General features: G+C 44.6%; 1 protein-coding gene across 10 annotated transcripts in view; it reads right to left on the bottom strand.

The window, feature by feature from the left end:
- The window catches only part of Rhbdd1 (rhomboid domain containing 1), a 132,224-nt gene that overhangs the window by 14,647 nt on the left and 99,148 nt on the right, over window positions 1-18,429 (bottom strand). For 5 of the 10 annotated variants that reach the window (XM_087209270.1, XM_087209269.1, XM_087209267.1 and 2 more), the window contains one exon: window positions 1-18,429. This exon is cut by the window's left edge and continues 10,790 nt beyond it. The exons of the other annotated variants lie outside the window; for them this stretch is intronic. In XM_087209270.1, coding sequence (XP_087065396.1) covers window positions 18,053-18,429 — 377 coding nt within the window. In that variant the 3' untranslated portion in view covers window positions 1-18,052. 10 annotated transcript variants of the gene reach the window in all.

Here is an 18,429-nt window from a genome sequence, read left to right as displayed (position 1 = left end):
CACCCACCCAATCCCAGGGTGAAGCAGTTCCCCCCGGATCCCCAGTGCCTAGTGCACTGTGGGTGCATCATAAATGTCTGATGACTGTGAGACCTGACTAATGTTATCAGGGGAAGGCACAGAGGGGGACAGAAGAACCAGACCAGGGTGGGTCAATGGGACTGGAAGAACTAAAGGCAGCTAAAGGTAACAAAAGATAGACAGTGGCAGGTGGGAATCTCATGGCCCAGGGATTTCGGTTTCTGCCCCCAACCGCTGAACAACACTCAAATTCTGAGACACAGATGGGTAAGGAAGAGGAAAGTGAGGCAACAAACCCACACAATGTAGGCGGTTTCTTCTATGGAACTTGTGACATCTGCCTGAGCTCTGGGGTTCTGGATACAGCAGAGGACATTCGGCAACTAAACACAGCCTGAGACATGGGATGTATGACATCCATCTATGCTGTAAGACATCCGCACTGTCTTAAAGGCTTTAAACATTCAAATGATCTCTACAGTGAACCCTCAAGTTATGACTGGCCTGACATATGAACAACTTGGGTTAATTAGGTTAATGGAAGATTCATCTGCCTTTCATTATCTATAGCATGTACCCAGGTAAACATCCAGATCTCAGCTGTATTGACTTACAACCAACTTGAGTTACAACCAGCCCTTGAGAATCGATCGAGTTCATAAGTCAAGGGTCCACTGTACTTTTCAAGTATCTTAAGCATGACTAGTGTATAACTACAATCCACAAGTACCAACATACTTACAAAAAACATCCCTGAGCTAGGAAACTGTTTCTAAGAGGCCAAGGGAGCATGGTGGTTCAAAGCCCTCACTAAAGCCAAGAGCCTCTTGGTGCTCCTCTCCTTTCGATGGAATTGTGACAGTGAGTCATCAACAAGAGCAAAGCACCCACACCAGCACAGGTGGGCCGAAGGGACCAGGAGAGAACTAGCCAGCCCAGCCCCAGCACGAGAAAATGAAAAAAAAGGGCAGGGATGCAGGAAAATAAGTAGAGGAAGGATGGCACACTTGTCAAAAGTGTGATATCCGTAACTGCCGAGCATTGAGGCCTTGTTAGATAACACGGAAGGTGAGGACGGCCCGGCCTTTCATCCTTCCTGAGCGGGCGGATCAGCTCACAAGAGGCCCCTAGTGACATGAGCAGGAGCCTTGCTCTTTGCTCCTCACAGCTAAGAAACGCTTGTGTGGGTCAGAGCTGGCCTGGGACTGCGATGGCTGGGAAGCCCATTTCTGGGACATGATGAGCTATCCTACAAGTATGACACCCATTTAGAAAGCCTAACCTAATCCCAAGCCTAACTACCACTTTTTGTGAGTTCTTTCAGTTCTGATTAACTCGCCCTCCAACCCCCAATTCTGACCTTGGGTCCCATTAGAAAATGTGTGTTTCTGTGTGTGTAAGCACACAGGCGCACGTGTGTTATGCATGAGCATGTGTGTGCTCACCTACAGGGGCAACAGGCAGCCTTGGGACTGAAATAGGATGTCTCTTCCAAGTAAGCCCTCCAGCGTCCGGAAGACAGGGGCTTTCTCAGACTTTCTGCACCTTTGTAACAGCCTGCCTCCAACCGCCTCCAACTGAGTTAGACATAAGCTCAGAAATAGTCTTTAAATGGCCTATGCTATGGAGAAAGAGAGTTGATAACAACAAAACTGAGTTATTCCTAAATGTCTGTTAATAATTTCGGCTAAAATAAAACTTTATAGTTCCGGGGATTTAGCTCAGTGGTTCTGGAGCCTGCCGCGCAAGCGCAAGGTTCCAGGTTCAATCTCTGGTAACCCCCCCCTCCAAAAAAACCTTTATAAACAGGGAGAGACACTAGAACTACAACTTTTAAACTTTAAATTCTAAGTCAGGAATCTAGAATTAGGCTTACTTTGGATAACTGCAGGTTTAGATAAGGAAGAGGAAGATGTTGTCTCTCAACGTCTTTGGAAATACCTAAATATGTGGCTTGGCCAGGTATAAAGCTAGTATTAAAAGGGCCATCTGAGCCAGGTGTGGTGGCACACATCTGTAATCCCAGGGTTTGGGAGGCTGAGGCAAGAGGATTGCCATGAGTTTGAGGTCAACTTGGGCTACAAAGTGAGACCTTGTCTCCCCAACAACAACAAAAATAAATATATAAGTAAAATAAATAAAAATGAAATAAATAAAAGGCCTATGTCTAGTTTTTAGAAAGAAACTCTAAGCCAGGCACGGTGGTACAAAACTATAATCCCAGTATTCTGTGAGGCTGAGCAAGCAGGACCTCCAATTCAAGACCAGCCTGGGCAACTTACAAATTTCATAAGAACCTATCTCATAATAAAATATAAAAAAAGAACTGGGGATGCAACTCAGTGCAAAGGCACTCAGCGCAAAAAGTGTGTGTGGGTGGGTAGGTGGGGCTTCATAAAACGTGGGACAGAGGCTCTACATGAGGTCCATCCAGATGATAAAATTCAGATTTTCAGAATAGGAGGTCCCTTTGGGATGGTACCTCCAAAATGCTCGTTTCTGAGCTGGGAAACTGAATTCCAGAGAGGGGGGAACAGTTTTCCTAAGAGCCCTGAGGGGCAGAATTAGGTTCCAAGTGTCCTGGTGGCCTGTTCATATCACCTGGCTTCCTCATTTTCTCTTCTGGTCATTTCATTCTGTACAATCCAAACCTTACTTGCAAATTCCGGAGTGGACATCAGTTTATGAAAAGCTATCCTTGGGCTCCCTGGGTCTGGGTAGACAACAGAAGGGAGAGGACTCTGTAGCCCAATAGGGCTGTGTCCGTACCCTTGGACAAGTCACTTCTTGTGCTGATTCTCAACTTTATCTGTGTAGTGCAGTGCAGTAATTCATAGACGTGTTCTGAAGAGTAAATAAATCAAAGGATGGAGCACCTCGCCCAAAGCAATCAAAGCAAGTAGAACCGACTGTTGCATTGGTAATGCCCCTGCCAGGTGCAGGAATGTCCCCACTGTCCCTCCAGTTAATCTCACATGTGGGGACCCACAGTCACCCCTGATACCTTCCTCTTCCTCAGCATCGCCCTCCTTAATTCCATCCATCACCACAGGCTTCATTTTCATCTAAATTATTCCTGAATTTGTCCACTCCGCTCCATTTGCCCTGTCATTTACTGTCTGAGTCACCTGTATCGTGAGTCTGGACCAGTACACGGTCTCCTTAATGATCTCCCACACTGGCTCCAGGGTTTGCACAGTTGCCAGGGGAGCTTTTTACAAACACATGTCATGTCAGTTTTACCCCTTGCTTAAAACTCTCCAAAGGTTCCTTTTATTTTAGAGCAAAACTCAACAATTACCCCCATGCCCCACTAGGCCCTCACAATGAGGCTGTTGGCCTTTGTAACCTAGTGACATATTCTCACTATCCATTCCCCTGCCACACTGGGAAAGGTGACTGTGTCTCCTGTCACCTCCAAGGTAGGTCCTTGGCCTTAGGCTCTGTCACAGGATCTGCTTTCTTCAAAGTGCACGATGCCACAGTTGGTGATTATTCACGAATCTGATTATTTCAATAATATGCACCCTTTTTCAGGTTGTGGGGCAAGAACAGTGGAGGTGTGTCCCTGGGATGAATAAAGGAGTGACTGCAGGGACGAAAGTGGGAAGGGGCGAAGAGCACTAACCACCACCCTCGTTCCACAGACGAAAGACTGGGCCTCGCAGAAGGCGGCCTCAGCAGCTTCCTCTTGGCCTCACCGGCCCTACACCCCCGGGGTCGGGCCTCAGCCAGTGTTCTTCACGCTCCACCATGCGGCTTTGGGAGCGGTACCCACACATCTCTCTTTACCATCCAACCTCTCCTCGCCCTGAACAGGGGTTCAGCAGAATAGCAGTGTTTCTTAATGGAGGCTACTACCAGGACTTGGGAAGTGCTGTAATAGGTACATAAAGGAAGAAGAGATTACAAATCCATACTGTGAATATTTGATTTTTTTACAGTGAATATTTGATTTAAAAAAGAGAGAGAGAGATGACCATGAAGAGGGACACGATTTGTTGTTGCTTAGATCAAGTATAGTCGTGTTTCCAGAACTGTGCTATGGATTTGAAAACAGCTGATGAAGGAAATCTGACTTGGTAAAAGGCCTAAACCTGTTTTCAGATAATTCCCTTAGGGTACAAAAATTAAGGGCAGTAAAAGCTCGAGCAAAGACACTATAGCAACATGCCTGATCTAAATGGGACACATTTTTATGAGTCACTTGTAGCTTTAAATACTATAGAGAAAAGAATTTATAAAACATGCCCCAACAGCCTCTCTTTGATGTGGTAAAGTCTTTTAAAGCCACATTGTTTTAATTTATGCTAAAATGCAAACCCTTCATGTTTACAATAGTGCTATTGGAGGAACACAGTGCTAAAGTACAACTGTTAAATTTCAAAGACAAGACTTATAACCTCAGAACAATAGGGCGAGTCCCAGTGCAAATTTATGAGCTGCTAAGCCTCAAAAGGTTTCTTTAATTAGCACTGAAGGCTCTTGACATATCTGCAGCCGGATGTAGGGGCTGCTCACTTTATGATTTTAGGTGTACTGCTTTTATCAGACCTTTCCCTTGCTCTTCTTTACCTCGGAAGACAACCACTGTGCTTCTCCCTGTGCAGCGTTTGATCCTGCTAATTATGCTGTAGGGCCAGGATGGTGTTTCGTGGTTCACCATTGCTCCTGGGGCAGGCTACAAATTATACATAATGCATTGCATTGTAATTGCTGCACTGTGAACTTGGCTCGCCTTTCCAACACACAATACTGACATCCAAATCATTTTATTATAGAAAACCATAAGGGATTCTTTTGGATTATAAACATCTGAAGACAACATTCTCAGGAATTCTAGTGGGCTATTTTGGACACGGGGGCAGGCAAGGCTGCAAAGCAAAGCAAACATACTTCATATTAATGTTTACAGGGGAAAAGGAGGCAGCAGTCATGAAGGCAGGACTACACTGAGTACAAAACAAAATCAACAGGGAGCAAACTGAAGGGAACAAAAAGTCCAAACTGGGACACCAGAGACACAAGTTCCAGTGATGGGCCTTGTATTATAGACAGCTAAGTTAGGTAGAAATATTGTAGGCAATCAGATAGGGCTGGGCCCTCTAGAGAATCAGTGTGGAAGATGAAAACACATTACAACTGTGACCAGAGGTGCACTGGAGGCCAGGCCTCAAGATAAAGATGCAATGCCCAGGCCTGCATACTTCCCCAAGGGATAAGCGGTAACACCTGGCCTAATGACGTCTAGGGAGATATCAGTCACCTCGCGCCCATCCCTTCTTCAGAAGTTCTTTGCTCTTTCCATGTACTCTTGCTACGTGGTCTGTTTCCCCATTGGACCATTATTATGTAAGCTACTATACTTACACCTTTATTGGTTGATCATAGCTTTAACCCACGTTGTACCCATATGATAGTGCTCTATAAAACTCCTGCTGTAAAGTGGGGTCTCTGGCAACCCATTCGGGACCCCTTCTGCCTCTCAGGAGCTATCCCCTCTATCAATATTCCCTACTCTTAACCTCTGTTGTTCCTTAGAATTCATTCTTTAATTTTGGGGAACACAAACTCAGCATATCTGACCTCTAGCAGGCTGGGAGTTGTATCTCTCCTCTATAAACTGAAAGTCCGATGTCATTCCTACATCACTTGACCCCTCTGGGCCTCAGGTTCCTCATTTTGACTACAGATGTATAAAACCAAATGGTCACAAAGGGCCCTTCTTCCATGAGGACAGGACCCTCAGGAGGGCAGAGACTTGAAAGGCCAGCCTTATCACGGTCTTATCATAAATAAGGCCTCCCACCATCACGCTATTTGTTTGAGGTCTCTTAGAAGATGATGATGGCTCTTTAAATGGAGGAAGTGAGAACAATAAATGAAGCCTCAAGTTTTATATATGAAATAGCACCACATGGGAGGGAGAATGGAAACAACAGTACCGGGCTGCTGAGATATCACTTCCCTAATGCCCAAGGGACTGCAAGTCCACATTTAGGCCCCTACAAAGGCCTGTCATGGTGCTTTGTACCTGCAGTGCTTAGAAGCAATATCCAGGCACCAACAAGGTACCTCGTCCCTCCCCTCCAAATAAGACAAGAACCTGGTATATGAATTCAGACCGGTTTCTTTTCTCTTCCTGTCAGGGAAATGGATGTTTTACAGGAACACAAGATAGAAACAATGCTTCTCAACCGAGCATCAGTGTGCGGCAGGGAGCTTCCTACCAGCATGGATGAGACAATCAAAGAAGAAAGAGTAGGGCAGAGTTTCAAGATAGAGGGGTGTAGGTAAGGCTCACATGTCTGGTAATTTATAATAAACTGTCACTACACTGGGACGCTGTAGTGGGACACTGCTCCTTGGAAGCCGCTGCATGTCACAGTCTTGCTTTGGCCTTACGAAGTCAGTGATTAGACATCCTCATTCTTTGTCTCATGGTGCCTCTACAGAGTGGGTTATCTTCAAGATCCAGTATGATCAGAGGATGCAGATGAAGCGACAGGTGCAGACACAAGTGATGACGGATGGCAGTTCCTCCACAGGCCCTGCCTGACCTCGAGAGGACAGAGTACTGTGCTTTCACACCTCTCAGTATCTCAAGGATTTGAGGACTGCATCTCTGCTCCAATCCATACTCTACATACACTCTCCAACAAGACAGTCTGGACTTGTGACCAGATGGGCAATGCTGTGCTAACAGGAACAGGAGGCCTAACTGTATTCCCTGGTCCTGCCTTGGTCACTCTGATCTAGATACAGAACACAACACCCCACGTGAACCTGGGCCCAATCTGCTTATTCCTGCAGCCAACAGACCCTCACAGGGACATATTTATCTCTTGGTTCCCATAATAAAACCTTGCTTTTCAGCTGCTTTCTAAATAATATGTTGTTTCTAAGCATCACCATAACTTTTAATATGCCACTGTAAGAGGCAATACTTAAGGAATTTACGTATAGATTATCTGAAACTCCGAAGCCTAAGCCTTTCAAAGGTTCCTTCATTACACAGAAACTACCGCATTTCCCTACGCTTGATAATAAATTGACCCCATCTTTGTATCCAAGCAAATTCCCTCGCTCTGACCAAACTTTTCCTTTTCATGAACAGGACTAACGAGGCTGTCTACTATGTGTGGACTGGCCTGCCTTTCGCATGACCCCAAGGGGAAATCAGAAAGGATCAGGAAAGTTAGGAAGTGGCTCACTTTAGTAGGAAGGGCTCCTCGTCATCATTACATTACCTTATGCCTGCCCCGCCAAGCTCTGAGGTGTAACTGATGGATAAAACTGTATAAGGTATACATTATGATCACAAACACATACGTATTCACAAGAGGGGGGAGGAAGTAGGTGATAGGAGAGGGAGGTGGGGATGAGGGGAAGGACAGAGCAAAAGAGAAAGAGGGAGAAAGAGGATTATCACAATCATTCAAGCCAGTTAACTTCAGGGCATCTACTCTGTGGTCCTGATGAAGAGGGTTTTTAATTCTGTTTTATTATTTATTTATTTACCACACTAAACCTTGTGAGACTCTATAAAAGCTTGGTTCTGAAGATTATATGTTAGAAATAGAACTACTGATTAAAGGGAAGGAAGACGTGGTGGCTTCAAATGCAGTTTGAAGGGACCCAGCTCTTCCCACAGCCACCACTGGGTCACTGGCACGGCTACCGTGTGGCCATCAGAGCAGGGGGTTGGGCCTCCCTTGTGCCACAGGAGGATATGTGCTGCCTAATAATAACACCTTCCTTAGAGAGTAGCTTCTGAGAAAGAGAACAGTGATGGAGGGTAAGGCAAAGACAGGCTGACTGGGGCTGGCATTTTTGTTTTAGTATATGTGCTGCGGAAGCGAGCACAGGGCGGGGCTGGCACTTTTGATCTCTAGATTTCAGGGCTGATTATTTTCCAGCTAGGTCTTATTTTCAGGGAAAGAAGGTATGTGTCAACCACTAGAGTAAGTGCTGGACCTGCACTGTCTAATGTAATCCCTAAAAAGCTACTTTTCTCATTTTCATCTGTCCAACCACTCTTCTGATTTAGAATTTGTCATTTCAAATTCCAACAAACTGTCTGAGACTATTTTTAATTTCGGTAACTTGCTTCCCACCCCCACTTCCTTAATTAGCACAATATTAACCAAACACACTTATTGGGTCAGCCACCACTGCAGACTAATGGAGCTTAGGGTGAGTAAGGCAACTTCTCCTGAGAAATCCCTTCAAACCTATGGTGAATGTAAAGGTATGAGTTAAGTGAGTGCATATATTCACACCCATGGGACCCGTGCAAACATTACACACACACATACACACAATTTTAGAGCTGGCTGGACTACAGAGGCCACCTAGGTACTCTTTGTCTTCCAGATGCTGAAACCAAGCTTAGAAGAGTTCAGAAACTTAATGGGCGCTCAGCTAGCTGTGGCAACACTGAAACGAGAACCTAGTGCTCTTCATTCTCCTGGCCTGCACCGATGTGCCTCCGACTTATTACCTCTGACAATGTATGTGCTCAACGAGGTGTGAAGCAAAAGGGTTCACTCCAATGACTCAGCAGCCCGCAAGTCCTTGCTCACAGAAACCATAACCCAACTCTACTAGAACAGCGGCTTCTCTTTGAGGTCAGGTTATAAGCACTCAAATGTACAGTAGTCAGCAGACAGTTAACTTTTGTCAGAGAGTTCTGTAACATAACTGACCCCCCCCACACACATTCAATGATGAACAAGAGGCCCAGCTAAGTCCAAACCAAAGACTTGTATTTGACAGCAAGGCATGCGCAGAACTTGGAATGATTCTGGTGAAAGTGCAGAGCACAGAAGGGTTAGCATCATAATTATTTTACTTCAACTGTTAGATCCAGTGCTGCGTGAGAAGGAACCAGCTGCCTAGCCTGTGAAACCGGGCAAGGAGGTGAGTGAGGAAAGGCAAATCCCCCCTAGCACACCTCCTGGTCCTCACGAGAGGCAGCTGGGGGACACACTGGCAGGACAGCCTCCAGAGGGGATACTCTAAGAATGACCAGCTCGCTCAGAAAGACACTGTAAGGAAGATTTGACCTCAATTCGGCCAGTGAGAGAGGCAGGTCAAGGCTCTCCTCATCGGTTTGTCACTTGTTCAAATAACAACAAGTGGCCTGGTACTTGCAAGAATTAAAATTTCTACAATCTTGAGATTTGTGTCCTCGTAGTCTTACTTTCTTCTCTGAAAGAAAACAACTGAAATATAAAATGTTAGCAAAGCCCTTGTGAAGGGGATTGGGCTGGGAGAAAGTGACAGATTACATCCCAGAATCATTTTATGAACCACTCCTAAGGCAGTGGAGTTTTGGTAAATAACTACAAGCCCTGTGATGGGGACAGCTTTGTGTTAACGGCAAAGCACACGAGGAAGCCAAGTAGAAAGGGGATTAGGAAAACACTACCTTCCCAACATCCTCCGACAACGAGGCCAGACGTCTCCCCCAGGCAGCTACTTCATGGTCACCAGCATCTCCAGCACAAGAAAACACATCACACAATTTCCTTGAGTAATTATTTCCTTAGACTGGTGCCAAAAAAATCTCATTCATTCTCTGGGGAGAATATACTTTGGGATTTCTGCCACAAATTAAAGTTTTGATGAATTTAGAAAAAGATCATTTAAGGACAATAACACACATACACACCGACACAGACACACACACCAAAACTGAGAAAGAAAAACCAAAACCCTATTGATTATACTTGAAGATAGCCCCCAAGAAACAAGAACTTGACCCCAGCATACGCAGACAGGGACAAGTCTGTCCTTTTCACTATGGCCTCACTACTGCAGGTGTCCAATACAGATGTACTGGATGAATGGATCCCTGAGCATTTTCATGGAGGGAGGCCAAGCCCCACCATTTCTAACTCCTTCCTTGTCACAGAAACGAGGGCCACGAAGCAACGCTGCAGGTTCAGAGCTTAGCTCAGGTCTGCCGTGCCGCCATCCACTGAAGTCCATCGTGGCCTGCAGGGGCGCTCGGGTCAAAAGTCACCATAAGCGACGATGCCCCCAGTGTCCTTTTACATGTCCATACCACCCTTCAGGGCTGAAATCAGCGCTAAGGGAGAAAAGGATGGCTCTTCCCTTTGGATCACACCCATCTTTGTCTTCCCCCATCATTTAGCCCCTTATCTTCCTTTCTCTCATAAGGAGTAGGCTCTCTCTAGGTTTCCATCAGGTTCAATAGGTCTCTTGCTACCAACCCCTAAAGCTTTGAAGAAAGACTACAAAAAAAGCAAGTCTCATGAAAATGCACAAATCACACGTGAAATACTGCAGAGCAAACCCCTAGACTTTTCAATAAAGCAAACCAAAAACACAGCAGAAAACACCTTTGGTTTTGTCAAGAAACTTATTTGAATATTAATAATGGTCACATTTATTCCACGCTTGTAAGGCACAACAAACACTACAGCAACTAAACAGAAAAGTTGATTACAGCATGAAACTGGCGGCTACTTCATAAGCACTACTGGAAGTCAAATAAGTTTGCAGCCCACTCTTCCTTGTGGCTTATCTGTAAGAGAGAAGAAAACTGGGCTGGAAAAGAACAAAAAGAGGAACTTAAGGAATACACGTTGAATAGTCTGCAGCATGTCCTTTTAGCTTCGCCACAATAGCAGTGTACAAGAAGTGAGTCAACAAGAGTGTAGCTGGGTTTCAATGCCAGGCTTTACAACACACGAGTTGTTCGCTTATTTGTTAACTCTTTTATCCCTTCTCTCACAAAGCTGTCCACTAACAAATATTTATTAAGCCCTTTCCTGGGCTCTGTTACAGAAGAGAAGGATACAGAAGTGAATAAAAGCAGAGGTAGCTTTATCCATGGAGAAATGGGGCTGACAAACTGAGTTTTTGAAAGTCCTGTGAAAATGTTGGAGACCTCAGCACAGTTAATTGGCTCCAAAGTGAAAAAGCAAGTATAAAATTGAAAATGGTTCATTAAATGCCTATGGAAAGTTCCATCGTAGCCATTTTTTAGTTTATTAGTACATGTGTGCAGGACACGACGTTTACGTACTTTGTGGGAAGTTGGTACATGTACATGACACATCTTCATTCTTTTTTTCATCCCCTTTCCCCTGCACCTCCCTCTTGATCTTTTTGCTTTTTCTGTACATATGATTTTATATACACATACGTGTTTATGTTGATGTACTTAAAGACTATGGGTGGGGCTATACATGTTTTATTCCACTTGATGTGACATGGAGTGGACTTCCAAAAGTAGAAGTCCACAAACACCGTCAAATGTTCCCAACTGAGGGACAGAACAGCCCTTCTCTCTGGAGTTTACAGTATAGTGGAGACAGAGCCACATACCCACAGCGACAGTGGCCTTGTGACATATCAAAAGAAGTCACATCTCTGAGTCTTTATTTCCTAATGAAAACACACAAACAAACAACAATGAAATCCAGGAAAATAGTCCTCAAGGAAGTTTTGAGGACCAAATAAGAAGGAGACTGAAGTATTTCACAGGCTGGCAGAGATGAAAAGTGAATCTTTATTCTTCATGGTGGCGACCATCTCTCACTGTTTGATGCTGAAAACAATCTCCAAAAGAGCCCAAACAGGACTGCTCTGCCGCCCTTCTGTGCCGGACAGATGTCTCGGATGGGCAAGCTCACACACAAGCTTCACACATAGAGAAAACTTGGTCCGTCCTGTGACCCTCCCAAAAGGCAGGTATAGCAGTCAGCGTTCCCACTGCGGGCCACACCACCAACACCCACAACTCTGGTTTCATTGGCTCAGTCTGTAAACACTGGCTCCGAGGCAGAAGTGTCCGGGGAAGAGCAGAGGAGCACAGCTGATCAGGTCCTGGCAGCCAGGAGGCGGAGCCGAAGACAGCAGGAGCGAGGGACCAGGCACAGCCCAGGGCCACACCTCTAGGACACACAGCCACTGGGGATCACGCTAGGGAAGCTGATGAATGAGGATTAACATTCACCACAGGTGTTTTTGGGTTTTTTGGCTTTTTTAAACACTTATTTTAGTTCAAAACTTTTTCAGATAGTATCAGTCTTAAGAGGAAACTATCTTCTATTTGCCACAAGAATAAGAAATTGGTGGCTGTTCTTAAATTCCATTTTATTTTTCTCTCTTGTAGAAATTTTATGAAACACTTCAATCTTCCTAGCTGGTAATGGTAGTATGTAAAACAGGAAAATGAACTCAGTTTTGAAAAGACAGGATTATCTAGCACAGCATAGAAATATACCCTAGGAGGAAATTTGATTTCACTTTCTATCCTTTTTCTCTTTTCCCATTCCGCTTCATGGCCACCCACTTGGGGAACAAGTATGAGAGGACTTGGGTGGTGATGTGACCACATTAAAAGTTACCTGGGACATAGCTCACAAAATTGAAGCAGGGTAGCAGGTATAAACTTCTGCAAACAGAAACTGATGGCTTCCAATGTGTTACACCAGTAAACTAGACCCCCCTTCTGGCTTCAAGATTTCCTTTAGGCCTTGCCACAGGATGTGTGAAGATGACATACAGTGTGTTTAAGTGAAACGAGAAAACAAACTAAGAAAAGCTTAGCACTGTGAAGAATGAAAAACTACTAAAAATACTTTTTAAAGATTTCAAACATGAAATCACATTTACAAAATAACTTCTTAATGACTTGGGCATAAAGTGACTCAGGAACACATGGATTAAATTTCCTTCAAAATACATATGGCTTTAAAAAAAATTAGAGGAAATCTTACTTGGCAAAATGAGCTTGGTTTGAAGAGCAGAGCTCTGAAAAAGCGAGAAGTCTGTCAAATCATCCTCGTGTTGGCAACCCTTTTCTGGTGCTTTCTTTGTTGACTGTCCATTGGCTACAGCATCCATTACCTAAGAAACTTGGAACGGCTTCCTTGGAAATGGTTTCACTCTCCTATTTAGGCAAAGTCTTCAATATGTTTATAATAAATGACTTTCCCTCACCTCTAATACCTCAAGCATCAAAAATCTTTTATAAAAAAGATTGTAATTTGCAGGCCCAGAACAAATGGCTATCGCATCTTTGCAACAAACGGGTACAGACTCATATATAGGGCTGCTTTTCTATTTTTTTTTACACTCCATTAAGAACTAAGCCCAAGGGAATGCTACATTCCTTTTGTAATCCAAGATGCAAATTTTAGACAAAGCCCACAACAAAAAGTTCCACTTAACCTGCCAGGCTCTTTTCCTGTCACAAGTTCATGCTCTCACTAATACTACTGTCACCAACATCATTCCTGTAAAATATCTTAATATTCTTGAGTGCACTCCTTCCAAAACGTGCCCTCAAACATTTCAGCCTACCCTAGCGTATAGTGCCCACAAGAGCTGAACCTGTTTCTCAGATGAGGAAATTTGAGACCTGAGGCTCAGAAAAAGGCCATACAGAAAACCAGCCATTCTGCAGACACCTGGAGTACTTTTCTGCCCTCACATTTCTTATTGTTTGTTTTGGCTAATTTTTAGTAGCCATGCTTTCTACAATGCCTGCTCCTCACTTAGGAATCTTCCCTTCTTCAAGGAGCAGAACAAAAGCCACATCTTTCAATGTACAATCCTTGACTATTCAGTCTCCAACTGTGATAGAGTCTTTTACATGTCAAAGGGACTAGGCTGCAAGCCTTCAATTATGCAATAAAATACTAATTACGGTGCTTCTGTGAAAGTATTTGGTGGATGTGAGTGAAGTTCATAATCAGGCCAATTATTTTAGACAATCTGAGTGGGCCTGGTCAAACAGCGAAATGGCCTTGACAGCAGCGTTGAGGCTTCCCTGAGGAAGAACTTCCACTCTTGGACTGCAGCTTCAGCCACCTCTGAGAATTTTGTCCCAAGCTCCATCTGCCCTTTGGACTTGCGTGGTCAGCCCTCGGACATAAGTCAGCTCCTTGCGATAACCTGTAACATGTATCTCCCTCCCACTAGCTGTTCCCTGGTTGAATCCTGACTAACACATCAGGTAATGGCTCTTCTGTGTCCTTATAGTTTCCATACTTTTAACCTCATTTCTAATTGATTGTTGGTACTGTAACTTCTTTGTAGGGAGGCTCGTCTCAGATGTGGTCACAAAGCACACAACACTGTCTCTTACATTTGAAAAATCGTTTAGTGGAAGAATTATGTTATGAAGGGCAGGACAAGAGGGTGTTTTGCTCTCTTGTGAGAAAAATAAAGCTAACACAGAATGTTCATGGAGAAATATATCAAATAAAGGTTAGTCACGGCCTCTGGGGTAATTTCCCCAAGGAGGTACAGTATTACTGCCACCTGAAAACAGGTTCCTCTGCTTCTCTTCATCACACAGGACAGTCCTGTGCACGCAGCACACTGAACACTCCTGGACCCCACCACTGAATGATGACTGTATCACCTTTCCCCTCAGCTCTGGGCAGTGTGACAACCACATTCACGTTTCCAGAAGCCCCTGGGGGCTACTATATTCATCTCTAATCACAAAATGCCCTTCTGCTATTACAACACATGTATCGAGCTACAGAGTAAAGCATTACTGCAACAATGGCTTCTAAATAAATTGATCAGAAGGATCCAACCCTGCCAATACACTGATTTTGGACTTCTGCCTTCCAAAAATATTAGAAATTCATTTCTGTTGTTTTAAACCACCCAGTTTGTGATAATTTGTTATGGCCACCCTAAGAATGAATACAGGCACCAAAAGCAGAAACAAAAAGACCAATATTCTGATCCAATACTATGGATCACAAAAGTTATGATGGATGCCAAAAAAAAAAAATCACCACATGTAGAAAGTTATGGGTAGTATAAGAATTTTTTACTTTGATATTATTTATTTAAATTATATAAATCTATGAATTCAACAAATACTTACAAGCTCTCCTATGAGTCAGGTATAGTTTTTTACCAGATCATGAAGTAACAGAAAAATTTTCATGAAGTATGGAGAGTACATTTGGGGGTAGGCTGAGTTAAAATATTTGTCAGGAAGCCTTTGCGGAATGTATTGTTGGGGACTTGGGGCCACCTCACAAAGAAGAGCTCCATTCCCTACATCAGTTCGCAGTGTGACTCCCATACCAGCATCTCAGCACTACCTGGTATCTGCTAGAAAAGGGATTCTCAGACCCCACACAGATCCACTAAACCAGGAACTTTGGAAGTAGGGCCCAGCAATGGTTCTCAAAGTTGAGTGGACACCAGAATCACCTGTGGAGCTTTTCAAACACAGGATCCTGGGCTTCACCTCCAGAGTTTCTGGTTCAGTAGGTCTGGGCTGAGGTCAAAAATTTACATTTATAACAAGCTTTCAGAACCAGTGCTCTAGATCTGTACTATATAATGACTATTGAAATTTGAATGAATTAAGATTCTGAAAAACTAAACAATTCCGTTCCTCGGTTGTAGTGAGCAGATACAGTGGAGATATGGAATGTCCTCAACACTGCAGAAAGTGCCATTGGTCAGTGTTGCTCTAGTGCTACCAAGGAGGACCTCTAGGAGAAGCCCTTCCATACAGTCAGGTAGGACAGGCAGAGAAAAGCAGCAATTTCATACGCGAGCCTTACGCTGAGGAGCTCAAAGCACGGCACGGCTGGCAGTTTATCTGCTGCTCACCTGGGCAACAATCTGTAGCTCCAGGATAAGTAGCCTCAGGAATTTACTCATTTAACACTAGTAAACTACTCTCCTAAATAAGGCTTCGAAAGCCAACAGTAGTACTGTGGCCTACACTGGCCATCATGTTTTTTTTCTTTACCACGAGTAGAGGTGGAAAATATTAAGCAACCCAAAGCCTCTAAAAGCATACAGTATCTGTTTTAACTATGGCAGATCAAGAGAGAAAAGCAGAAAGTCTGTATCAAACCAGTAACAGCCATTCCTGAAACGGCTCCTGTCAACGTTAAAGCTCAGGTCCACAATGCTAAGGCCACTGATCAATTCTCAGTCCTCATCTCACTAGACTATAAGAGGGGGCATCTGCCACAGCTAAATACTTCCTCCTCCTGGAAGAATGGCCCTCGTCTTCTGGAACCCCACATTCTTTTCTCACCCTGTTTCACTGGTCCCTTCCTTTCACTAATACTTTCTTTTTCCTCCGGCAGGTTAATAATTCAGGTTTGGATACTCGGCCCTCGATCCCCTTCTCTATCTACATTCCACTCCCCTTAGTGATTTCATCCACTCTCATGAACCTAAATACCATTTACACCAGGCCAATGACTTCCAGCTACACATCTCTAGACCACGTCTCCTTCTGGACCTCATATCTAGCCACTTACATAGGAAATTTCCCCCTGCCATGGAACTCTAATAAGCCTCTCCCTATATATAACTCTTAAGACTAAACTGCAGATCTCTCCTCCAAAACCTGCTCTATTTCCATGTGCATGCAAATGGTAACTCCTACTGCCTAGTGGCCTTGGCCAAAAACTTTCATCATTCTCTACTTTCCTTTTTGTCACAATCACAACCATTCTGTCAAAAAAAAAAAAAAATCCCTTTTCTCTGCTTATCCAGAAGCTGACCTCTTTGCACCTGTGCCAAAGCTACCACCTACGTGGGAGCCACAGTTCTCACCTGCCTGACTCCAGCACAGAACTACTACTTGGGTCTTCCTGCTTCTGCCTTTGCTGCCTGCATCCATTCCTATGGAGGCCATAACAAATTATCACAACCGGGTGGAGCAACAGAAAGTAATTTCTAATATTTTTGGAAGGCAGAAGTCCAAAATCAAGGTCTTAGCAGGGCTGGATCCTTCTGCTGACTCAAAGAGGAAGCATTTCAAGCCTCTGCCTAGGTTCTGTGGCTCCTGGAATGCTCAGTGTTCCCTGGCTTGTGGCCACCTCCCATCTGAGTGTGTCTTCTTTTCTACCTCTTAGGGTACCTGTCACTGGATTTAGAGCCTACTCTAATCCAGAATCATCGCTCTTTGAAATGCTTGATTACATCTTCAAAGATTTTTATTCCAAATAGTCACATCTTGAGGTTCCAGGTGGGCGTATCTTCTGGGGAGCAGCATTCAAGCCACCATGCAGCCCCACCGATTATTTCACGCAGCAGCCACGGGGCCCTTTAAAAGTCCAGTCAGATTACGTTACTCCTCTGTTCAAAACCCTCCGAGAGCCCCCATCTCACTCAGAAAAATCAAGGTCTTCGGATCAGACTAAAAGACTATGGGATCAGTTTTGTACCTTTCTGCCCTCACCTCCTAACTTCCAGTTATAGTTAACAAATTCGGTTTTTCACACAGGCTCATCTGACTAGTGGAGGTGGAAGGAGAGGAAGCAAGGACTGGAGACATACTTTGACCCAACCTGAGGACAACTTGGTTCTATATCCACGAGGCAACACTTAACAAGGAGTGAGTTGGGGAGGTGGAAAAGAATTAAAAAATCAGTTTCACACGGCCTGAATTTGAGATGTCCTTGAGCAGGTTTATGTATAATTTTAGAAGCTCAGAAAGAGATCTGGGCCGAGGAGATAAACGTGGAGGTTGCTGGCGTATAAATAGTAACTAAAGCCTTGGGAGAGAAAGTGGGGACCTCCAACCCCGGTATTAGAAGAGCTGACATTCACAGGTAGAGGGCAGCACGCCTGCAAAAAGAGAGCAAGGAAAGAGGTCAGAGCAGTAGCAGGAAAGCAGGGGAAAGGGTGGTGCTGGGAAGAGAGAGGAAAAAGGCGAGTGGCAAGGAGGGAGTGGTTAACCGTGCTGCATAAATCTGGGGGAGAAGAGTGACCCCAGGCCTCAGTGACACTGAGGCCGAAGAGGGACTTAGCCAGCGTGGTTTTATTAGAGTAATGGGGCGCCAATATGCCTGGCATAGTGGAGGCACGACTCAAAGTTGAAGAAGTGAAGACATTAAGACAGCTCTATGGAAGGTCGGGGATTTAGCTCAGTGGTTCCGCCGCCTGCTGCTGCGCAAGCGCAAGGACTCGAGTGTGGAGAACACCTTGAAGTAAGATGGAATTGTATAACCCTAAGTGTGCTGTAACCCTAAAGTGTGCTGTGGCTTTAAGAGTGCTGTAACCTAAGTGTAACATAATGATGTGTAACCATAAGATACGAAAGTAGAACCTTAAGCGGTATGGAACTGATAAGGGTGTACCCCGAAATGGACAGTGTGATAAGTCTGAACCAATACCACGAAGCCCAGTTAGAATAGTATAAAAGGAGCTGAAGACCCCAAGCAAGTCGACGATCCATCCCACCGACCAGTCGACCAGTCAGTCTGCTGATCTGACTACCGACCGACCGAGACATCTGCACACCTGATCCCGCTGGGAGGAGCATCGCCGCCGACCAGACGAGACCAGAGGACGAGGCAAGAGGAGAGGCGGACAGCCTAGCGCGACTCGACGCCCTTCGTCTGCGGATCGGACCCTCTGACC

This window comes from Heterocephalus glaber, unplaced genomic scaffold, assembly GCF_053883595.1.
Source record: "Heterocephalus glaber isolate CG9 unplaced genomic scaffold, H.glaber_assembly_v1.0 deba00001004, whole genome shotgun sequence".
Classification (NCBI taxonomy): domain Eukaryota; kingdom Metazoa; phylum Chordata; class Mammalia; order Rodentia; family Bathyergidae; genus Heterocephalus; species Heterocephalus glaber.
The sequence above is the reverse complement of the archived record's forward strand: the minus strand, read 5'-3'. Positions and strand labels throughout refer to the sequence as shown.